The following is a 20,990-nucleotide window of genomic DNA, read 5'->3' as shown; positions in this document are numbered from 1 at the left end:
CTATCTCTATATTAGTAAAAGAGAAGTACAAAATAGAATGCGGGTCGGGTTAAAATTAAAATATTAACCCGATTTTAACAATTGGATATTTCAAAATTGGATATTAAAATGGATTCGGATACATACATCGGATACTTTCCATATCTCATTTTAGGATTATATTATTTCCATAACTAATTTTAGGATTTCCTAATATTTCTCTAACTAATTTAATAGAATATATTAGAAACAATTATCATTCTTCTTTCACTTTTATTTGATCTTATTTTCAATTTATAATATCATACTAAATATGAAAAATGTTTAAAAATTTTTTAACTTTTTTCGCATATGTTGCAATTTGAATTTTTCAAAACGGACATATAATACTCAATTACACTCGGTTAAATATTTTGGACAATGATTTAAAATCATTATAAGTATGACCAATATTAAAACCATTGTTACATGAGCATATTAAAATTTTAAAATGTTTCAAAATATTATAATTAAAAGTTTCAAATATATAAAAAATTTAGATTTAAAATAATAAAACTATTGTTTTCAATACATAGATGTAAATTTGGAGACATAAGTTTTATTGATAAAATATTATATATCAAACTACTTAAATTTTAGATAGTTCACAGGTAGTTTTTAAAATCACAATTATAATGGTAAAGCGAGTTGTGAATAATGTTTTTACGATATGAATTATGTTACGGGTTGGTCCTTCAAAAATATATTGTAGTTTGTAATTTTTACGTCTATTCCTACTTCTACTACAAAAATGGTCAAACTGAATAATTTATCGATAAATATTATTTCGTGCTATAAAATTTTCACCCTTTTTTTAATCGTAGCAAAACTCAATATATTATTATTTACTCACTTTTTCCTTTTATTATTTTATTTAAACATATTTTTTTTGGTAATCTATTTAAACTTATTATACAAATATATGATTCATTGTAATCGACTGCACTGTAATAAAATTAAGCTTTAATATATTTTAATCCGTTAAAATTTCTTATTTTTTAGTAAAAGGTTAAAAAAATTATTTTTAATAATCCGTTAAAATTTATATATAAGTAATTATTTCCCCCGCGCTGTAGCGCGGGTCAAAACCTAGTTGTCCATATAATATAAATGATTGTCACTAGTCACTACTAAACAATATATAAAATTAACAACAAATGTATCTATTGCTTCAATAATGCCAAAGCAGGCCATCGAAAATTTTCTAAAACATTTCTATCTATTGTTGTTCTTTTAACTTGTCTAATCAGCACACATAGAAACAACAAAACTTGGTACACAACAAAAACTCTATAAACTATTTTGTAATCCAAATGTTGTTAACTACTGGTTTCGAAATGATAAAGAAAGAGAGAGAGAGAGGTGTAGAGAGAAAATGTGATGAACAGAGAGGTGGGTGGGTAAAGCAGTATAGAGAGAGAGTCTAATGGTCCAGCTCGATCAAATAGATAATAATAATGTGGGAATGAATAATTCTATAGAAGTAGGTTTGTTCCTTCCTTAATTAACGCTATTGCCATTTGGATTTTGTGGTAGGGACTCTCTATCTCTTTCGATGCTTCCTCGAGAAATAAAAATATAAAAGCTGCATTCTCTATATGACTCACTTCAAGGTTATAAACGTCACTACTGCATCTTCTATGGAGTATGGACTATTCGTTAGTATTATTTATAGTCATTGGTCAAAGACGTTAACTTCTCTCACGTAGAACACAATTAACCTAACTGCTACTACTTGTAAGATTTTGACAAAGTCTTTTTGACAAAAACAATCTTTAGCTACGTTATAGGCGCAAAAGTTTGATTCAAAATGTTTGAAGTTTAATTAGTGTAGTTAATTGTAGTTATACTAGTAAAGGCAATACAACGTGAGACTGAAATGAAAACTAATGATTATGTTGTATTTATATAATTCGTATGATGATGAAAACGAAACTTGCTTAACTTAAGTTGCTTGTTGCGTCCGACATATTGAGAAGCCAATTCAAATTTTGCAGTTCGTTATCATTTTTTCCCCACTTATATTCGTATGATTTAGTTTGTTTTCTTTCTTTCTTTCAAATGCATGCACACGTAGTGGTAAACATATTCATTATGTATCCCTTATGAGATTTTGTGTTGTGATGAATTTGGTATTCCCCTATTATAGATTAACATCATTTTGTTTATCCAATTGAATATATATAATTTAAATGTATTTTTTCATCCAACTGACACCTTTAAAATATTCATATACTTCTTTTGTTCCAAGTAATCCACTTTTAAAATAAAAAATAGTTACAAAAAGTTACTAATATATTTTCAATTTTCTTGGTGTAGTTATTGTTTACTTTTGCTCAATTTATCCTTAGAATATTTGTTACTTAAAAAAGCACTTATGTAACATTCAATTAATATTGTTTTTTATAGTTTTCATTTCAATTTTTTTAATATGTGTGAAATTAGTAAAGAACATATCAGCATTGGTAGATCAATCGATAATTTTTGTTATAATCTAAACTAGAGAATTCTTAAGATCACGAGTTCCACCATCAATAATGCATGAGATAGAATTTCGTGAAAAATATGGTTTATAGATCCATAATTATGATTTGTTTGTCATTGGTTTATGTTTGAGTTTGTGCTTATGCTTGCGTATATGTAATAAATGTAGAAAAAACATTTAAATCTTGTAATGTTTGCATTAGACCATACAATATCGTCTTGTCATAGCAAAATGTTTCAAAAGTAAAAATGATCTTGTGATAGCAATTAATTAACAACAACCCTAAAGCCAAGTTTGTGTGTGCTACGTAACGTGAGCAAATCATATAGTCAAGGTGACTGATTAGAGAGGCACGAAGCTTAACATCCCATGAACCTATCTCTTTAATAAAATAAATCACTTGAGCTATATAATAAGAAAATAGTAAAGGAAAACAAATGGTAACAAGATCCAAGAATTTTGAATGGACTTTGTTACACTTTAGTTAATTTTGTGCCTCATTAAAAGAAGGGCAGAGAATAAAAATTTATAATTGATATTTCCACTCAAAGATCCCCCAAAGTCAACTTCCCAAAAATCTTATGATACAATACAATACATAGTGCAGGAAAATTATATGTAAAGTGATGCAATAGATTATGATTTTATCGCATGGTACACCGCAATGATAAAACAAAAAATATTGGCCACCCTTTTTATTTCTCTTCTTCCACGTTGCGTCTATACTCTTTACATGTTTCTTGTTCTACAGTTTGGTCTTTATTTTGTTTTCAATACAATTTTTTCAGACTTTTCATTAGCTTTCACAATCTTGAAATGTTTTCTTCGATAGAACCAATTTCATTAGCTCTTATCATTTGAGCTACAACGTGATTTGCATGGTTGACATACTCACATACGTGATACTATAGTTTTTTATAAAACTAGACGCAACTTTTTGTGTAAACCCCTATAACTTTTACATAATAACTCGAGATGGTATATATATTAGTATAGTCTTCATGAAAACAAAATCGATAAAGAAAGCAACAACATTGATACTCATATACTCCTAATGATGACAATCATGAAGCTTAGGAAAATAACATATCTCTACTTTTGTTTTCTTTTTTGTGTGTGTGCCATTTTTACCCCTTTGCCATTGCCGCCAAAAAAAATCAGAAGGTGCTCTTGGGGGCCAAACAATATTTTTGGTCAAATGGATTCACTCAACGTTACCTTTCTCCCTTTTTCTTTTTTGATAGTGATGGCGCCAATATCAAAAGGGTAACTCTGTAAAAGTATTACAAAATCTCTTTCTCAATCTCCAAGAAGAAGAAGGAGAAAAATGAAGATGAAGATGATGGTGATGATCCCAATGTTATTAACACTATAGTTTGGTTTTAGAGTAGAGTTGAGTTACTACTTACTAAACAACTCCATTGTTCAATGTTCCTATCTACCCAAACTCCAACACACTGTATTTGGGACACCACGATTTGGTTCCCTTCAAGAATCTTATTTCATTTCCAATATTGATTATTTTTCATTGTTCAATGGCAGATACATATTTCCTCTTTTAACTGTACTCCTCACTGTTACACAAAATGATAAAATATAGAGCAAGTGTACTTTAATAATCCTCCCAATTTACTTGGTTATCTTGAGAAAACCTCTAAGTTATTATGGGGTCAAATGTTAATATAGTGAAACTTAAATTACATAAATTGCTCTTCCAAGGGGGAAGAAGAGTATTGAATCTCTCTCTAACCAGAGGTTCTGTCTCCACCAAAACCGGATTGTAAGAAGCCGGTTTGGTCCAGATGACTCACGTCTCCCCAAACTTGGATCGTCCATTTGTCTCCGTCGTATAAATGGAACACATTGACCGATGTATTGAGTATCTTATCGATTCTTCTTGCACTTGGACGAGCTCTTTCGTGGAGAGATCGAATCACACCTCCATGACTCACTACTACTACTCTTTCACCTTCATCAAACCACCAAGTAAACCAAGACAAATACTTAGAACATATGTGTTAGTGTTCGTAATACAATAATCTCGGAGAAACAAACGCACAAGAAAAGGAAGAAACCTCTATGTTTGTCACCAATTCTTTGTAATGCTGATGTACATCTGTCGTAAAGTTTGTCAAGACTTTCTCCTCCACCCTTCATTCATATAACCGAAGCAAACTTTGTTGAATCAAGAAAAACCAATCATCATTCACATAACTAAGCTTCTTGGTAAACAATATCTTACTGGGATATCAACGTCTGTGCGGTTAGACGAAAAGGCTTTGTAAGCTTCAGGACAAAATTTTGAAGCTTCTTGATACACTACTCCTTGCATATCCCCTAAATGTCTCTCCCGTAAATCACGATCAGTAAGTACCTGCATCACATTACTTTTATACACAGTTGGAACTTCTATAGTCTCTAGAAAGCCAATATGGATTCAGAGCTTCACAATGGTAGATAAATAACGGCTTTTTCAGAACTTAGAACCCCGAAAGAGGAAGAGCAAAAAGCTGGAGACTTTAGGAGCAGATTCAAAAACAGAAAGTAACTTTTAACACATAGCTATATGTTAATATACCTCAAGCTTGCCGCACTTAGCTGCAATGATCTGAGCAGTCTCAAAGGCTCTCTTCAAGTCAGAAGAGTAAACATAAGATATCTTAGGCTCCTTGGCTAACCGTTCTGCAACCTTCATTTCAAAAGAAGAGAAAAGTTTTACAAAGGCATTTTTCATCATCACCATCATCAGGATTCAAGTTGCATCTCACATACTCTCACTGCTTGTTGTCTTCCTGCATCGTTTAACTCAACATCCAAATGACCCTGCAAACACACACAACCACATTTCTAAATCTCCAATCATCAAAGATTCCCAAAAAAACTATACCTTTACAGAGACAATTGAAGATACAGCTAAAAACCCAAATACCCATTTTCAAATTAAAACATTTACCTGGATTTTTCTCTCGGCATTCCAAGCAGTTTCACCATGACGAACAACAACAATCTCAGCATATTCAAGATCGTCGGAACTGTATTAAAAAAAACCAACAAGGAGTTCCCATTAACATTGGAGAAAAAAACACATAATCAGATATGCAAAGAGAGAGAAGCTAGAACTTAGAAGAAGCATACTCAATATCGAAGCTTGATTCCGCCATGGGAGATGATGCTGAAAAAATCGGTCAATTTTTTTTTTTTTAGATCCGACGACGAGAAGAGAACCAATTCCAATAATGCAATGCGATACTAACACTACTCTAGTGGGCTTTAATTGAGTTTTATTAATGGGCCTTTACGCAGATACTTCAAAATTAATTAACTCCTAATAAAAATAATAATACTGTATTTTGCAAATGTTGAAAGAAGCAAATATTTTACTAGACTGAAAATATCAAATTATAAGCACACCTATATGAATATTTTAATTATCTGGATAAATATCTATTTGGTTTTATCTACGGTCAGCGTAGGATTATAAAACATTATTAATTAGGTTGGATATTGTTTTTCTTTTGTACTATAAATAAAAAATTGTGTGGTAGGGGAAATTTTGACCTACTTAATTTAAAGTTCGTGTTGAACGTATTTTACCGTAGAGGTGAGGATTTTGGAGAAGTATTTTGTTGTTTACGTATAATGTTGGATCCTTTTTTATTTTCTTGTTGCTTTTATGCACAATTAAATACCGATTTGATTTCATCTTATGTTCATGACTCCACATCTTAAAATTTGGTTTTATGAATACCTCACTTGAGATTCATCTTATGTTCATGTTTGTGTTTTCACCTTCTTTTAGCATATATTTTGAGTGGAAAACGTATTCCAAGATTTTTATTTGCAACTTAAATCTCTTTACTGATTAGTGTTTAGAATTTACAAAACAAAATAAAAATTCGAGTTCGTATATTTATAGCTAAGATTCTATGCGGCTATGCTTCATGGATTTACAAGTTTTGATTTTTCATGTTTGGAAAAAAAACAATCTGAATTTTATGTTTGGTTTAATCCTTATCTTCTTTCTTTAATTTTATAGATTTTGTATATCATGGACAATATAGTACCACCGTGCGCGGCGTGCAAGTACTTGAGGAGAAAATGCACAAAAGACTGTGTGTTTGCGCCTTACTTCCCCACGAACAAACAAGAAAACTACGAAATGATCCACAAGGTATTCGGAGCAAGCCATGTTGCTTCACTTATCAACGAAATTCACCCTAGCCAGAGAGAAATTGCCATGAGCACGCTCACTTGGGAGGCACAAGTTCGTCTCAATGACTTGGTCCATGGCGTCTCTAGTATCATAGACCGCCTCCAAAGTCAGCTTAACGATCTTCAAAACCAGCTCGCAATCGCCAAGAACGAGCTTGCCTCTGGTGGTTTCGTCCCGACATTCGCGCCACAGCACCCCATTGCGTATCAGCAACTCCAATCCAATCCTATGATACCGGATACACCTATTAATGACGGCTATCTAACGGCTCAACAGTTACAAAATGAGGCTCAGCGTTTTGCATCCACACAAACCGCTCAAATGCAGCAAACGCAAGAGACACATACGCAGCATAATGAGAGTGTGATGACTGTCCGAGACAAAAAGATATGAACCATATATGCATGCTTACCTAAATCATCGAAACAGTTTTGATAACAATGTTAACCCTTCTTTTTATTTTTATAATTCTTATCGTTTGTACATATATGTATAGCTACATTACTTTGCACCTATCGGAGTGGTTAGTGAATTATTAGTTTTCTTCTTTTCACATAGTTGATATAGAACACTAATATCAATGTTACATAATATCGGTAACTACAAATGATTTAGTTACAACCATATTCTAATACCTGTTTTCGTCGTATAGCTAACAAGATCCGATGTCGTCCAGCGGTTAGGATATCTGGCTTTCACCCAGGAGACCCGGGTTCGATTCCCGGCATCGGAGCTTTTTTTTGTAAAATTTTAAAATCGATTATTATATAATATACAGTAGTTGTGGCATCGGAGATTTTATTTTCCGGATTTTTTGCAAATTTAGGAGTTGTAGAATTAATTAATTAACCAAACGATGAATATAAGTATTATCTTTATTATTTTATTTACTTTTTTATTTAATGAATAATAGTATTATGATAGGACTGGAAAGAGATATTGATATCTTTAAGAAAGAGAAAAATATTTAAAACAATGATTATTGATATTTTTGTTTTCCTTCTTGATAATGATAGTTAATAATTATTGTTATGCAAACTATAAAAATTCGTTGCCATCCCAGATTTCCCAGTTGTTAGAATATCTTACCTAAAATATTTTTGTCATATTTAATAAAAAATAATTCTAAAATCGGTGGGCATTTCTGTGTGTAATTGTCGCTATATATATGTTTTTGATCACTAGTATTCATTATCGTCTCGTGTCACAATTTTTTCACCTTCTTTAACAAATATGACCCGAGAAAATTCAGTATACTATAAACAGTACTCCAGTAACAATCGATCTATTTTGGTTAGTTAATTACTTATTGTTACGTCTTCTTTTGTTTTTTCTGATTAGTTTGTTTAGTTTAAGGGTTTGTGCTAACACTTGCTGGTTTGGCAGATGGAATATTCTTGTACGTGTAAAGAAGTGAGGCATAACTGCATAGAAGAGTGTGTGTTCGCACCATATTTACCAGCAACCAATAAGGACAAGTACACAAAGTTGTCTAAGGTTTATGACATGAGGCGGTTGGCTCAATATGTCATGGATATTGAGCCTAGCGAGAGGCAAATATGCGTTGACTCCTTCTGTTTCGAGGCAGAAGCTCGTCTCCGCGATCCAGTCTTTGGCGTCACTGGTTATATTCATCTCCTCCAGCTTCAGCTTGAAGAGGTTAAGCGTCTTATACAAATCGCAAAGAGGGACCATATGATGATTTTACAATTACAACGCAACCGACAAAACCATCGCCACGATCATTTATAAGATCACCTCTTTATCTATAGCTAGCTAGTCTTATGATTGATATTTCGATTTGAATTGTTGAGTTTGTGTTAACTTGTTTTAATTTGAACTTGTAGCACTAGATAAGCAAAAGTTGTTTACTTTCTTATAGGATTCAGAGAAATGAGGAAGATCGTTGTGTTTTTTTTTTTTTTTACCAACTTTAACTATTTCAGATTTGATCGCTACAAAGATTCCAGAGAATACGTACATAATATTCGCCTAATATCCTCATCACTCATATATCTCAATAAGCCGTTATTTATATTTAAGAAAAGCCAATCAATTATATAAACAATTTGACATTATTGCTTAATTTTTAGTTTATATAAGAAAGTAAAAAGATTTAATATTTGCTTATCTAGTCCGTAGAAACCCTGATATCAAGTTCTATTAAACCCTGATAATTTAAAGAGTTATTTACGTATATCATATGTATTTATCTTTTAAAAAAAAAAAATTATTCAAATATATATCTAAGTTTTAAATTATTTCATCTCTTCGAAAAAGTTTTCCCTAAACAGATCGTAGAGTAGAAAATTTTCATTTTTGTGTATATATATTGCCTAGTTCGCTATCTTCTTCAACTAGAGTATTCATCTTCTTTGCATCATCATAAACTGTGTGTGCTTTGTTTTCTTCCTCTGTTGATCCCTATCGAAAGTCCTGTACACAGACATCGTCTCCTGGTTAGTTAATTTCTTATTCTCACTCAAAATATTTAAACATGTTTTTTTTAGTTTGATTAGATTTAGGGTTTCTAGCTAGGTGTTTTTCAAGGTTTAGGTTTTTTTTTCTTCTTCTATTGATTGATTGTTAACAAAGATTTCCCTTTTGTCTATGTAATTAATTACGAACTTTTATGTATGATATTTAAAATCTATCAGTCTCATACTGTTGATAAACTAATTTTTGTAACGACTTCTAATTGTTATTGCACACACGTAGAAGTTTCATTGTCATGAAGTTTAACTAAATATAATTATTCTGAGGTGATTTTTTTCTCTCTCTTTTTTTTTTTTCATTTCTTCTAACAATCCTTTGTATTAGTAGATGGAATCATGTGAGTGCAAAAATGTGAAACATGCATGCATAGAAGAGTGTGTTTTTGCGCCTTACTTACCAGCAAACAAACCGGAGAAGTACAATACATTGTCTAAGGTGTTTGACATTAGCTCTGTGGCTGAACTTGTCATGGGTATTGAGCCTAGTCAGAAGCAAGCATGCGTTGATTCACTCTGTTTCGAGGCCGAAGCCCGTCTCCGCGACCCAGTCATGGGTTGCACTGGACTGATTCACCAACTCCAACATCAACTTCAAAACCTTCAAATTCAATCGAAAATCGCCAAGAGGGAACTCATGATGGTTTTACAAGAGATCCACAATCGCAATCGTATAGCGCAACGACAAAACCTTCAACAATTATATATAAGATCACGTTTTTGAAGCACCTAACTAGTATTTTAATTATTAGTTATATATTTAGATTTGGATTTAGATTTGAATTGATGAAGTTGTGTTATCATGTTTTAGACTTAAACTTTTTGATCCGAGTTTTGGTTTAGATGAGATAAGAAAAAGTTTCTACAAAAGAAAATTGTCAATGCATGGTTCTTCTCTTTTTGTCATGTTTTATTCAAGTCTTAAACTGAGACATGGATGATAAAGAACAATATCATTGGACGAAATGGTTCTGATTTCTGAGATACATATATAGGTATCTTGGAGTCATCATCCTTTGAAAAGGTACGTTATGGCTTTTGAAGAATTTGTTTCTCTGTTTATTCGGTGTTAAGGTTAGTTAATTATAATTAATAACTAAGATTATACAAATACTCATAGTGCTGGAATAGTGTTTTGGGCTGTACATCAACCAGCTTCGAACTTTTAAAGGGAAAAATGAGGAATTTAGTAATATGATTTATATGTGATTTTGACTATAGTTAATTTATATATGCTTTTGAATATTCATAAGATGAATTTCGTGCAACTATAAGTATATATTTCCCTATATTGATCGCTGCAGGTGGCTTACAATACAACTATGTACATGTTTTTTTCCCCCTATACATGTTGTAGATGAACTCTATAAGAACTCAAACGAAATATAAGTAGTATATTTATCATTGGGTGTTGTTACACTAAATGTTTACACTACAAACGTTTTTTTCGTTTTAGTTTGATTTTTTTTTTGAGTTTCATTATTCATCTTCAACTTCGATTATCATTATCTTTCAAATTCCCAGTAATGTTAATCTTGTCTAATTAAGCAGTCCAAAGAATGCATGATGATCTTCTCTGTGTTAGGTAAACTAGATAACTCAAGAAGTATTATAACTCAAAAATAAGATAATACCATGTTGTTTACAAAAAAAAAATTAAAAAAAATAGAAAGATAATATCATGTTGACATGTATATTAACTCAACGATGTCTGCTTATTTCAAAAAAAAATTCAAGGTATGTAAATGGTCTGACCATAACTTTGATTTTGTATGTATTTGGTTTGAAGTTTAGTGATATGATTTACATAGTTATTAAGGAACACTTTTTGAAAAATATATAGGATAATAATTTTAGAAGTAGATATATACTCCATCCGTTCCATTTTATTTAATTTTTTAAGTTTTTTTCTTTTGTTCTATATTATAAGATTTTCCAGATTTTTATGCGTTATTTATGTTTATTTAGTATGTTATGACTATTTGTATTCTCGAGTCTTTTTTTCTTTTTCTATTGGTTATTTAAAAAAATATTTATGGGTTGAATTCTAAAAATAACCAGTAGATTGAATTTCTTATTAATATTATTATTATTTTATTTTTGTGAAAGAGGGGAGATTAAGGTCTCCCTAATTTATTGAAATAAAAAATAACAAACTACAAACGAATATGTGGGAGAAACGCAGTTTTTTATGAAAATTATTAATTCTAAAAAACAGTTTGAATAGTAATAAGAAAAAGGTAAACTATACAAAATAATTTTACGTATTATAAAAGAAAAATAAGGAAACGGTACAAAACTGTACAAAATATTTTTCCAAATCTCACGGATAGTGAATTTTTAAAATTTATTTTAAAAACACTAAACGGATAAAACAAAAAGGCTAATCGTTATTTTAGTCGACAAGACGAACTAACGAAGCCAAAGGAAACAAACAACTACAATAACAAAATGACCAAAACGCGGCGGCTTTTGTCGTATCAAAAAACAGATTAACAAAAACGGTGTCGTTTCAAAGCTCTCTCTCTCTCTCTCCTCTTATCTAATGTAGAGAGCGACCAATAATTGCCTTTGTCTTTCTCATTCGTTGATCCAATCTTTTTCCCCAAAATTTATCCTTTGTGAGATATTTTTCCTCCTTCTTTGCTAAACTCCACGCGAAGCTTCTTCTTCTTCTTCTCCTAGATTCCCAGCTACTGTTTCTCTTCTAAACAGGTCTGTGCTAATCTGATGTGATTGGGAAGAAATCACAAAAAAAAAAATGGATCCGGCGAGTAATTCACAGATTATGCCGATTGATTTGCCGATTATGCACGACAGTGATCGTTACGACTTCGTCAAAGATATTGGCTCTGGTAATTTCGGTGTAGCTCGTCTCATGACTGATAGGGTTACCAAGGAGCTCGTTGCTGTTAAGTACATCGAGAGAGGAGAAAAGGTTTGGTTTTTATGATCGCCCTTTTACTCTTTTATAAAAAATATATTTACTTTGGATTGAAAGATTTGATATTTATAGGTTTTAGTGATATGATGATCCCAAAGATTTCGTTTTTTTTTTAGTTTCCAGATTTAGTACCTTCCCTTTTTATCCGATCCAGCTTGCTTTTATTTTATTTTTTGTTTTCTGTTACTATGATTTAATGCTATAAAAGTTTTGACCTTCCTTAATTCGTTTTCAATAAATGCTTTTTATTTTTAGTTTTGGTTTTTTGAAGCTGTTGTGATTCGTGTTGACAGATTGATGAGAATGTTCAGAGGGAGATTATCAATCATAGATCACTGAGGCATCCTAATATCGTCAGGTTTAAGGAGGTATGATTCACCTTTGAGATGTTTCTTCTGTGTGTTTTGTTTATGTGTAAGAGTAAGGCAGTGTGGTTTAGAGTTTGTTCTGTGTGTGTGTTTTTATAATGTTTTAGGTGATTTTGACGCCTACCCATTTGGCTATTGTTATGGAATATGCTGCTGGTGGAGAACTTTATGAGCGGATTTGCAATGCAGGGAGGTTTAGCGAAGATGAGGTTTTGATTCTGATATTATACTTTTGTGTTGTAGTTATCGATGTGCTTGTACTGATCTTTGAGTGTTTTTGTTTAAATGTATAGGCTCGGTTCTTCTTTCAGCAGCTTATCTCTGGAGTTAGTTATTGTCATGCAATGGTATGCAGAGCAGTGTTCTTAAAATTAATTGAACTTTTCTTGTTTATGTTTGTTTCTTTTGGAGAGTTTAATAATTTACTCTGGTAATACTGTGTTGATTTCCGTATGAAGCAAATCTGTCATCGAGACTTGAAGCTGGAGAATACATTGTTGGACGGAAGTCCGGCACCTCGTTTGAAAATATGTGATTTTGGTTATTCCAAGGTACTATTTCTCTGAAGGTTTGTTTTCTGAATTCCTAGTTTATGTGTGTTACAATATGGCTGGCCCTATTCAAAACAGCGGGGAACATCTTGCTCATGCTCTGTATCGATCATGTATTTCCTACTGATTGACGTTGAAATCATTGTTTCTGTTTTAGTCCTAACTATGCATTTCTTTTGTTCAGTCTTCTGTTCTTCATTCGCAACCAAAGTCAACTGTTGGTACTCCTGCATACATCGCACCAGAGATTCTTCTTCGACAGGAATATGATGGCAAGGTAAGGGCATGAGACCAATTCCTCTGTTTAGAATTAAACCAGGTATGGTTTTTTGCACCACAAATATTCTTTGAGATTTCCTCTGAATTATGCTTGTGTTTCAATATCCAGCTTGCAGATGTATGGTCATGTGGTGTAACCTTATATGTAATGTTGGTTGGAGCATATCCATTTGAGGATCCACAAGAGCCAAGAGATTATCGAAAAACAATACAAGTAAGCATTTCTCTAAGTTCTTTCTAGTTTCTATCTCAATCATCATTATCCTTCAAACGTGATTGTATTGAGTTTGCTTCTCTGTTGACCTAAAATGCAGAGAATCCTTAGTGTCACATACTCAATTCCAGAGGACTTGCACCTTTCACCAGAATGTCGACATCTAATATCCAGGATTTTCGTGGCCGATCCTGCTACTGTAAGTTCCACTCTTTGAATAAACTCTGTTTTTAAAAGCATTTGGAGTTCTGAGTAAACCAATTGTGAGACCCAATATGGCAGAGAATCACTATTCCAGAGATCAAATCCGATAAATGGTTCTTGAAGAATCTTCCAGGTGATTTGATGGATGAGAACAGAATGGGTAGTCAGTTTCAAGAGCCCGAGCAGCCGATGCAGAGTCTTGACACGATCATGCAGATAATATCAGAGGCTACGATTCCAACTGTTCGTAACCGTTGCCTTGATGACTTCATGGCGGATAATCTTGATCTAGACGATGACATGGATGACTTTGATTCCGAATCTGAGATTGATGTTGACAGTAGTGGAGAGATAGTGTATGCTCTCTGAGGTTCTGAGGACAAAGTCTGTTTTGTCCGTTACTGTTGAGACACAACTGTGGAGTATTGTCTTAGCTCCACTCCATCGTTCATTTTTGGATCGTTTGTTGGTTTTTAGTTTTACGCTACAAACTTTGGATTCACATACACATATATGTAATATAATGTATAATATATTTATGTATTTCTCTTTGTTTAATCACAATTGGCACATTTTATAAAAGATTATATGGCATTAGGTTTGAGGAAAATAAGGAGTTCTCCAAATTTTCCAAAGTTGAATCTACATCTTGAACAATTCAACTTGATCACATTTGAGTGATTTCACACAATTGGTACATCAAGAATCATCACTTCAATACAAATCGGATTTCACTGTCTTTGTTCCGTTTTCTTGAACTCCACTGAATGTGTATATCAATCTTCGGCTTTGATCCATCACTCGAACATTCAGCATTTTCTTCCAAAGATCGCTCTGAGACTTCGACAATATCTTGATTACTACTTTGTGATATGCTATGACTGCTCTTGAAACAAATACAATCTGTTGGTTGACGCGTGATTTCGTCAAGTTTAGTGTTCATTTCAGACATCTTGGCCATGACTTCTTTGATATCTACCCATTGATTGACTTGAACATCCACATCCACCATCCATCTTAATGAAGCTTCCAACTCTTTTATTCTTCTCTTATACCTAAAGATATCAAATCCACAAAAATGATACAAATGTTTTGAGAAACGAAGATGCTTTTCTAAACTATTTAACTAAGAAATTATGAGGCGACTTCATCATATAAACGGAAGAAATTCGTATATACTGTTATAATATACAAACCTGAACTTCTTGAGTAAGTTTCTGCGTCTGAGTTCCGCATAGGCCTCAACAAGAGAAACGGCCTTTTCAAGGAGATGCTTAAGATCTTCAATAACTTTCCTCGGTGAATCTTCCACTTCTTCGCTAAGCTTATCAACTTGAGCCACCAACGGAGTGATCCTAAAGATTGTTGCATCGAGACGGTCCAAGATGCATGTTGTGGTTAAAGATCTATCTTTAGCTCTTTTGATGGCGTCGTGAAGGACTTGGAGAGCAAGTCCAATAGCAGCCCCTGCCATAACCTCACTAACCGGCATTATTCTTGATTAGGATCAGGATTAGCTCTTCAGCCCTCGAGGTGAATGTATGGAGGTATCTATGTCAATGGGACTATTGAAGAGTCTTTTTCTAGTGAAGATAACTTTGGAGAACAAAAATGTTATCTTGCGTACCAAGCCGGACTATAATGATCACAATACTTTTTGTTAACAAAACGATCGAGTACTTTTGGAATAACTAGATGAAGACAAGAGACATTGACTTAAAACTTAATATCGGTCAACTCTTTCTTCTAGGTGAATGGAGAACGTTGGAATTATATATATCCAAGTTGTTGTGATTATAAAACTCAATGATTAATCGTTTACTTGCACAATTTGCACTAAAATATGCTTAATTTACAAATAAGTTGTAACCAATCTTCTTTTGTATTTTATACAAAGCAAGCAGGCGTTATATACATATGTAAGTTTGGCTTTATCATATGTATGATAAACCCAATATTAGTGAATAGTAATAGGATAAGGACTATCCCGAAACAATAGGAGTAAATATGTGTTTGTATATTTTACATAGTTGTGTCCTTATCTTGTATACTTGTATAAATACTCTGCCTATGAGGCTTGAATCAATAAGATCGACAAGCTATAAACCTTTGTGTCTAGTTTGATATGGTATCAGAGCCACGACTCTAAATTCTGATATTCTCTCGATCTCAATTTTTTTCTGATCTTGTTTTTGATTCGATTTCTTGACCTAGAACAAACTAATCTCTCTCGGTTTGTTCCTTCGACATCTCGACACTGATGGCTGACGACGACCAAGTTTTGGCTGCAGCAGCAGCAGCTGCTGTAATCGCTAAACCGACCCGGAGAACGATCTCTCCATACGACCTGACTGCAAGTGACAACCCCGGAGCGACGATCTCTCAACCGCTGCTTAATGGCCAGAATTACGACGAATGGGCTGTTAACCTGCGAGTTGCTCTTAGCTGCCGAAAGAAGTTTGGTTTTGTGGATGGAAGTATCCCAAAACCCGCTGATGATTCGACCGACCTTGAAGACTGGCGTGCGAACAATCATCTGATTGTTACCTGGATCAAACTGACGATTGAACCAAAGCTGAGAACCAATATCTCTCATAAGGAGGTAGCAAAGGAGCTTTGGGATCTAATCAAACGACGATTTGCAGTGAAGAGCGGAGCTCGTTATCAACAACTCCGTGGTTCTCTTGCGACTTGTAGGCAGTCTGGCTCTACCGTTGATGACTACTTTGGACGCCTCACGAAGATTTGGGATGCCATGTCTGAATGCTTATCAAGCAAAGTGTGTACCTGCAACAAGTGTGAGTGTGAGTTAGGAGATGCTCATGAAGCTGAACGTGATCTGATTCGAGTTCATGATTTTCTTTATGGTCTTGATGACTCCACACATGGTGCTGTTCGATCCCAAATATGTGCTCAGGTTCCACTTCCCTCACTTGATTCAGTTTATCAAACGATGGTTCAAAACGAGACTGTTCAAGCGAATGCTCGCCAAGAAGCTGCCATTATGAGTTTTAATGCTCAAACTTCAGCTTCTAACCGTCCCATCGACACTGGGAACACTCGACAACCACGACCAGCTTCATCCTCCACCGTGCCTTGTACGAGTTGTGGACGCCTTGGACATGAAGCACATACTTGTTTTCGTGTCATCGGTTTCCCTCCGTGGTGGGGTGATCGACCTCGCAATCGAACCAACATCCAGGCAACCAACACAGGAGCTGCTGGCCGCGGAAGAGGTGCTGCTCCACGTGCTAATGTTACCCAGATTGTTGGCGAACAACCTGTCCAAGCTCATATGGCGTTAACTGATGCGGATCGTCAAGGCTTAACAGGTTTCTCCGACGACCAATGGCGAATACTCCGATCCTTGTTTCCACAAGCTACTCCTCCTGAGCAGGAACGACTAAGTGGTAAGAATGACGATACCCTATGGGTTCTCGATACAGGTGCTACTCACCACATGACCGGCCGACTTGATTTGTTATCCGACCTCCGAAATATTACACCCGTCTCGGTCACGCTAGCAGCTGGCAAGAATGCCATGGCTACTGTTCAAGGCACTGCGAGATTGACCTCTCGTTTGGTGCTTTCTAACGTTTACTACATCGACGGCTTTAACACCAATTTAATCTCCTTTGGACAGCTTGTTACTGATAATTTTGCGGTTGGCCAAGTAACTGATAAATTGGTGATTTTGCAGGACCGTATCACGAGGACGCTGATTGGAGCGGGGATACGTGAGAGAGAGGGGCTTTATCACTTCAAGGGGATTGATTCAGTAGCAGCGTTTCAGTCTGGTATTGGTGACGATGGTGTTCTTTGGCATCAACGTCTCGGTCATCCGTCAACCCCGGTTGTGAAGATGCTTTCTGGTGTTGGTGTTCAGTTTAGGACTTCTTCTTTTGATTTTTTAAATAATTGTGAAGTTTGCCTTCAAGCGAAGCAAACTCGACAACCCTTTCCTATTAGTTCTAATAAAGCACTTCGAGCATTTGATTTGATTCATTGTGATTTGTGGGGTCCTTACCGAACAACATCTTTATGCGGCTCTCGATATTTTTTAACGATCGTTGATGACTACTCTCGGGCCGTTTGGTTGTATCTGCTCCCCGACAAAACTAAGGTCTCCACACATTTGCGAAGCTTCATTAATCTTGCTTTACGACAATTTGGGAGCAAGGTTAAAATTCTTCGTAGTGACAATGGAACGGAGTTCATGTGTCTTTCTCAGTACTTTCACAATAACGGTATTATTCACGAAACCTCGTGTGTCGCGACTCCACAACAAAATGGGCGTGTGGAGAGGAAACATCGACACATTTTAAACGTCGCACGTGCTTTACGCTTCCAAGCCGCCTTGCCTACTGATTTTTGGGCTGAATGTGCACTCACGGCATGCTATTTGATTAATCGTACACCTTCTAAGCTTCTCGCTGCCAAGACTCCGTTTGAGTTGTTGTATGGACATCCACCAAAGATGGCACATCTTCGGGTCTTCGGCTGCTTATGCTATGCTCACAATTTAGATCACAAAGGTGATAAATTCTCTCCCCGGAGTCGCAAATGTGTTTTTATGGGTTACCCATACGGCAAGAAAGGATGGCGTTTATATGATCTTGAAACCGAAAAGTTTTTTTCATCACGAGATGTGGTGTTCTTGGAGTCTGAGTTTCCCTTTAACACTCACTCCTCCACTATTTCATCATCTGTGCCTCGCACTGATGCTCCGAATTTCCCACATGCTGACGATGACGAAGTGTTTCCATCACAGAACACTTCCTCTACTCCCGATGTCATACATCCGACTCCTACTCTGGTTCAACTAACGTCTGATGATACGTTGGTCACGACTACTACCACTCCGTCTGAACCGCTTGGTCGTGGTCTGCGAACTAAATTTCCATCCGTCAAGTTGAAAGATTTTGTCATTCCAACGATTCAAAAGCCCTCTCACACTACTCTCACGTCTTCCTCTCCTCAGCCACCCTCAGGTACAGTTCACCCTCTTGCTAATTATCATAGTTGTTCTCGTTTTTCGGATAAACATTGCAGCTACTTGGTGGCTTTGACGGCTGCTGTCGAACCGCGGTCTTATAAAGATGCGTTAACTTCTGCGGTTTGGACAAAAGCAATGTCTCAGGAGATAACGGCTTTGGAAGATAACAAAACGTGGGATTTGGTTGAGCTACCTCTCGGCAAGAAAGCTCTTGGCTGCAAATGGGTTTTCCGCATCAAATTGCACTCGGACGGCACGATTGAACGATATAAAGCACAGCTGGTTGTTCTCGGAAATAATCAGATTGAAGGAGAAGATTTTAAAGAAACATTTGCACCGGTTGCCAAGATGACAACAGTTCGAATGTTTCTTGATCTTGTTGCGAAACGGAATTATGAAGTTCATCAAATGGATGTGCATAATGCATTCTTGCATGGTGATCTTCACGAAGAGGTGTATATGCGTATGCCTCCCGGTTTTCGAGCTACCACTGACACGCGTGTTTGTCGACTACGCAAGTCTTTGTATGGTTTACGACAGGCTCCTCGCTGCTGGTTCGCCAAGTTGACAAAGGCACTCACGGATTTTGGATTTCAACAAACACGGGCTGACTACTCTCTCTTTGTTTATCTCAACGATAAGATTGCCCTTCGTGTCCTGGTCTATGTTGACGATTTGATTATCTCCGGCAATGACTCGATGTTTATCCAACGTTTTAAGGATTTCTTATCATCTCGGTTTCATATGAAAGATTTGGGTATTCTTAAGTATTTTTTGGGTCTAGAAGTTGCTCGCAGCAGTGATGGGATTTATCTATGTCAGCGAAAATACTGTTTGGATATCATTACTGAAGCCGGTTTACTTGGTTGTGCTCCGGCTGGGTCTCCTATCGAACCGAATCAACGCCTAGCTTATGCAGAAGGACCCGACATACCTGATCCTGCTGCATATCGACGCCTAGTTGGGCGTTTGGTCTATCTCAAAGCTACTCGTCCTGATCTTGCATTCGCCATTCATCTTCTTTCTCAATTCGTCAAATCCCCGAAACAGGCGCATTGGGATGCTTCTTTGCAGGTTGTGCCCTACCTTAAAGGGACTATTGGTCAAGGCATCTTATTGCGCGCTAGCTCACCGATTCATCTCACGGGTTGGTGTGATTCTGACTGGTCGAATTGTCCCTTATCTCGTCGCTCGGTCACTGGTTATTTTGTTCAGCTTGGTTCATCTCCCATTTCTTGGACCGCACACAAACAGAAGACAGTGTCTCGTTCTTCAGCAGAAGCCGAATACCGATCCATGGCGGACTTAGCTCAAGAACTTCGATGGTTGAAGTCTCTTCTCGCAGCATTTGGCTTCCAACACGATCAACCCATGACTCTCAAATGTGATAGTAAGGCTGCTTTACACATCGGTGCTAATCCAGTCTTTCATGAACGAACGAAGCATATTGAGAACGATTGTCATTTTGTTCGCGATGACATTATGGCTGGAAGGATTGTGACGGCTCATGTTTCTTCTGCGGATCAACTGGCCGACATATTGACTAAAGCTTTAGGCCCTAAGGCTTTCGGAAAATTTCTTTCCAAGTTGGGCATTCAAAACTTGTACGCTCCAACTTGAGGGGGGGTAATAGGATAAGGACTATCCCGAAACAATAGGAGTAAATATGTGTTTGTATATTTTACATAGTTGTGTCCTTATCTTGTATACTTGTATAAATACTCTGCCTATGAGGCTTGAATCAATAAGATCGACAAGCTATAAACCTTTGTGTCTAGTTTGATAAATAGAAACGAGAATACTAAAATATTCGGGAAATAAATACTTATTGATATACAAGTCACTAACACTAAAATCTATCACTTAAAAAAAAAATCAAAATGTTTCATTGATTAATTTCTTTCTAACTTTTGTGTAGCCTATCAAAAATCTATATTAACATTTTTGCAGCACTTTTAATAAAAACCATTTGGTTTTAAACTTATTTACAAAAGCAGGCCATTGGCATTAATTATTTATTTCGAAATATGAAATATCATTAACAAAATTCCATAAATCTCTCTATAATAAATACAAAATATTATTTTTTATATGATATTTTCCAATATTTTGTATGATCTTATTTGTTTTTAATTTACTTTATTACATAAAACATATATATAATCAAAATATAAAACTTTTTTGCATATGTTGCAATTTAAATTTTGAAAACGGTTGTATATTACA

General features: G+C 35.2%; 4 protein-coding genes and 1 non-coding gene across 5 annotated transcripts; 3 read left to right on the top strand and 2 right to left on the bottom strand.

The window, feature by feature from the left end:
- Window positions 1-4,090: 4,090 nt before the first annotated feature.
- LOC17886919 (phosphoglycerate mutase-like protein 4) lies at window positions 4,091-5,728 on the bottom strand. Its single transcript, XM_006291729.2, has 7 exons — window positions 5,639-5,728; window positions 5,457-5,535; window positions 5,276-5,326; window positions 5,082-5,192; window positions 4,746-4,877; window positions 4,579-4,654; window positions 4,091-4,472 (listed from the first exon to the last, which is right to left on the bottom strand). The coding sequence occupies exons 1-7, from the start codon at window positions 5,662-5,664 to the stop codon at window positions 4,249-4,251; spliced, it is 699 nt and encodes a 232-aa protein (XP_006291791.1). The 5' UTR covers window positions 5,665-5,728; the 3' UTR covers window positions 4,091-4,248.
- Window positions 5,729-6,551: 823 nt separating this feature from the next.
- On the top strand, window positions 6,552-7,109 carry LOC17886666 (LOB domain-containing protein 28). Its single transcript, XM_006292581.2, has one exon. The coding sequence runs from the start codon at window positions 6,552-6,554 to the stop codon at window positions 7,107-7,109; it is 558 nt and encodes a 185-aa protein (XP_006292643.2).
- Window positions 7,110-7,377: 268 nt separating this feature from the next.
- Window positions 7,378-7,449, top strand: TRNAE-UUC. Its single transcript has one exon. It is a non-coding gene; the product is annotated as a tRNA-Glu (tRNA).
- A 4,347-nt stretch (window positions 7,450-11,796) lies between these two features.
- Window positions 11,797-14,326, top strand: LOC17885373 (serine/threonine-protein kinase SRK2D). The gene is made up of 9 exons (XM_006291305.2): window positions 11,797-12,146; window positions 12,446-12,520; window positions 12,628-12,729; window positions 12,814-12,867; window positions 12,979-13,071; window positions 13,256-13,348; window positions 13,460-13,564; window positions 13,665-13,763; window positions 13,847-14,326. The coding sequence occupies exons 1-9, from the start codon at window positions 11,970-11,972 to the stop codon at window positions 14,135-14,137; spliced, it is 1,089 nt and encodes a 362-aa protein (XP_006291367.1). The 5' UTR covers window positions 11,797-11,969; the 3' UTR covers window positions 14,138-14,326.
- An 81-nt stretch (window positions 14,327-14,407) lies between these two features.
- On the bottom strand, window positions 14,408-15,348 carry LOC17887138 (RPW8-like protein 3). Its single transcript, XM_006291779.2, has 2 exons — window positions 14,965-15,348; window positions 14,408-14,823 (listed from the first exon to the last, which is right to left on the bottom strand). The coding sequence occupies exons 1-2, from the start codon at window positions 15,258-15,260 to the stop codon at window positions 14,478-14,480; spliced, it is 642 nt and encodes a 213-aa protein (XP_006291841.1). The 5' UTR covers window positions 15,261-15,348; the 3' UTR covers window positions 14,408-14,477.
- Window positions 15,349-20,990: the final 5,642 nt, after the last annotated feature.

This window comes from Capsella rubella, unplaced genomic scaffold (assembly GCF_000375325.1).
Source record: "Capsella rubella cultivar Monte Gargano unplaced genomic scaffold, Caprub1_0 scaffold_5, whole genome shotgun sequence".
Taxonomy (NCBI): Eukaryota; Viridiplantae; Streptophyta; class Magnoliopsida; order Brassicales; family Brassicaceae; genus Capsella; species Capsella rubella.
This window is presented reverse-complemented; position numbering and strand designations above follow the sequence as displayed.

What these genes read in the sequence shown, in the direction of transcription:
- LOC17886919 (XM_006291729.2), bottom strand. Translation starts at nt 5,664, where the DNA reads ATGGCGGAATCAAGCTTCGATATTGA. An exon ending in GAATCAAGCTTCGATATTGA is followed by an intron (nt 5,536 to 5,638) that starts GTATGCTTCTTC and finishes TTTTTAATACAG; the next exon opens with TTCCGACGATCTTGAATATG. An exon ending in GAAGACAACAAGCAGTGAGA is followed by an intron (nt 5,193 to 5,275) that starts GTATGTGAGATG and finishes TTTGAAATGAAG; the next exon opens with GTTGCAGAACGGTTAGCCAA.
- LOC17886666 (XM_006292581.2), top strand. Translation starts at nt 6,552, where the DNA reads ATGGACAATATAGTACCACCGTGCGCGGCGTGCAAGTACTTGAGGAGA.
- LOC17885373 (XM_006291305.2), top strand. Translation starts at nt 11,970, where the DNA reads ATGGATCCGGCGAGTAATTCACAGATTATGCCGATTGATTTGCCGATT. An exon ending in ACATCGAGAGAGGAGAAAAG is followed by an intron (nt 12,147 to 12,445) that starts GTTTGGTTTTTA and finishes TCGTGTTGACAG; the next exon opens with ATTGATGAGAATGTTCAGAG. An exon ending in GACAGGAATATGATGGCAAG is followed by an intron (nt 13,349 to 13,459) that starts GTAAGGGCATGA and finishes TTCAATATCCAG; the next exon opens with CTTGCAGATGTATGGTCATG.
- LOC17887138 (XM_006291779.2), bottom strand. Translation starts at nt 15,260, where the DNA reads ATGCCGGTTAGTGAGGTTATGGCAGGGGCTGCTATTGGACTTGCTCTC. An exon ending in AACTTACTCAAGAAGTTCAG is followed by an intron (nt 14,824 to 14,964) that starts GTTTGTATATTA and finishes TGATATCTTTAG; the next exon opens with GTATAAGAGAAGAATAAAAG.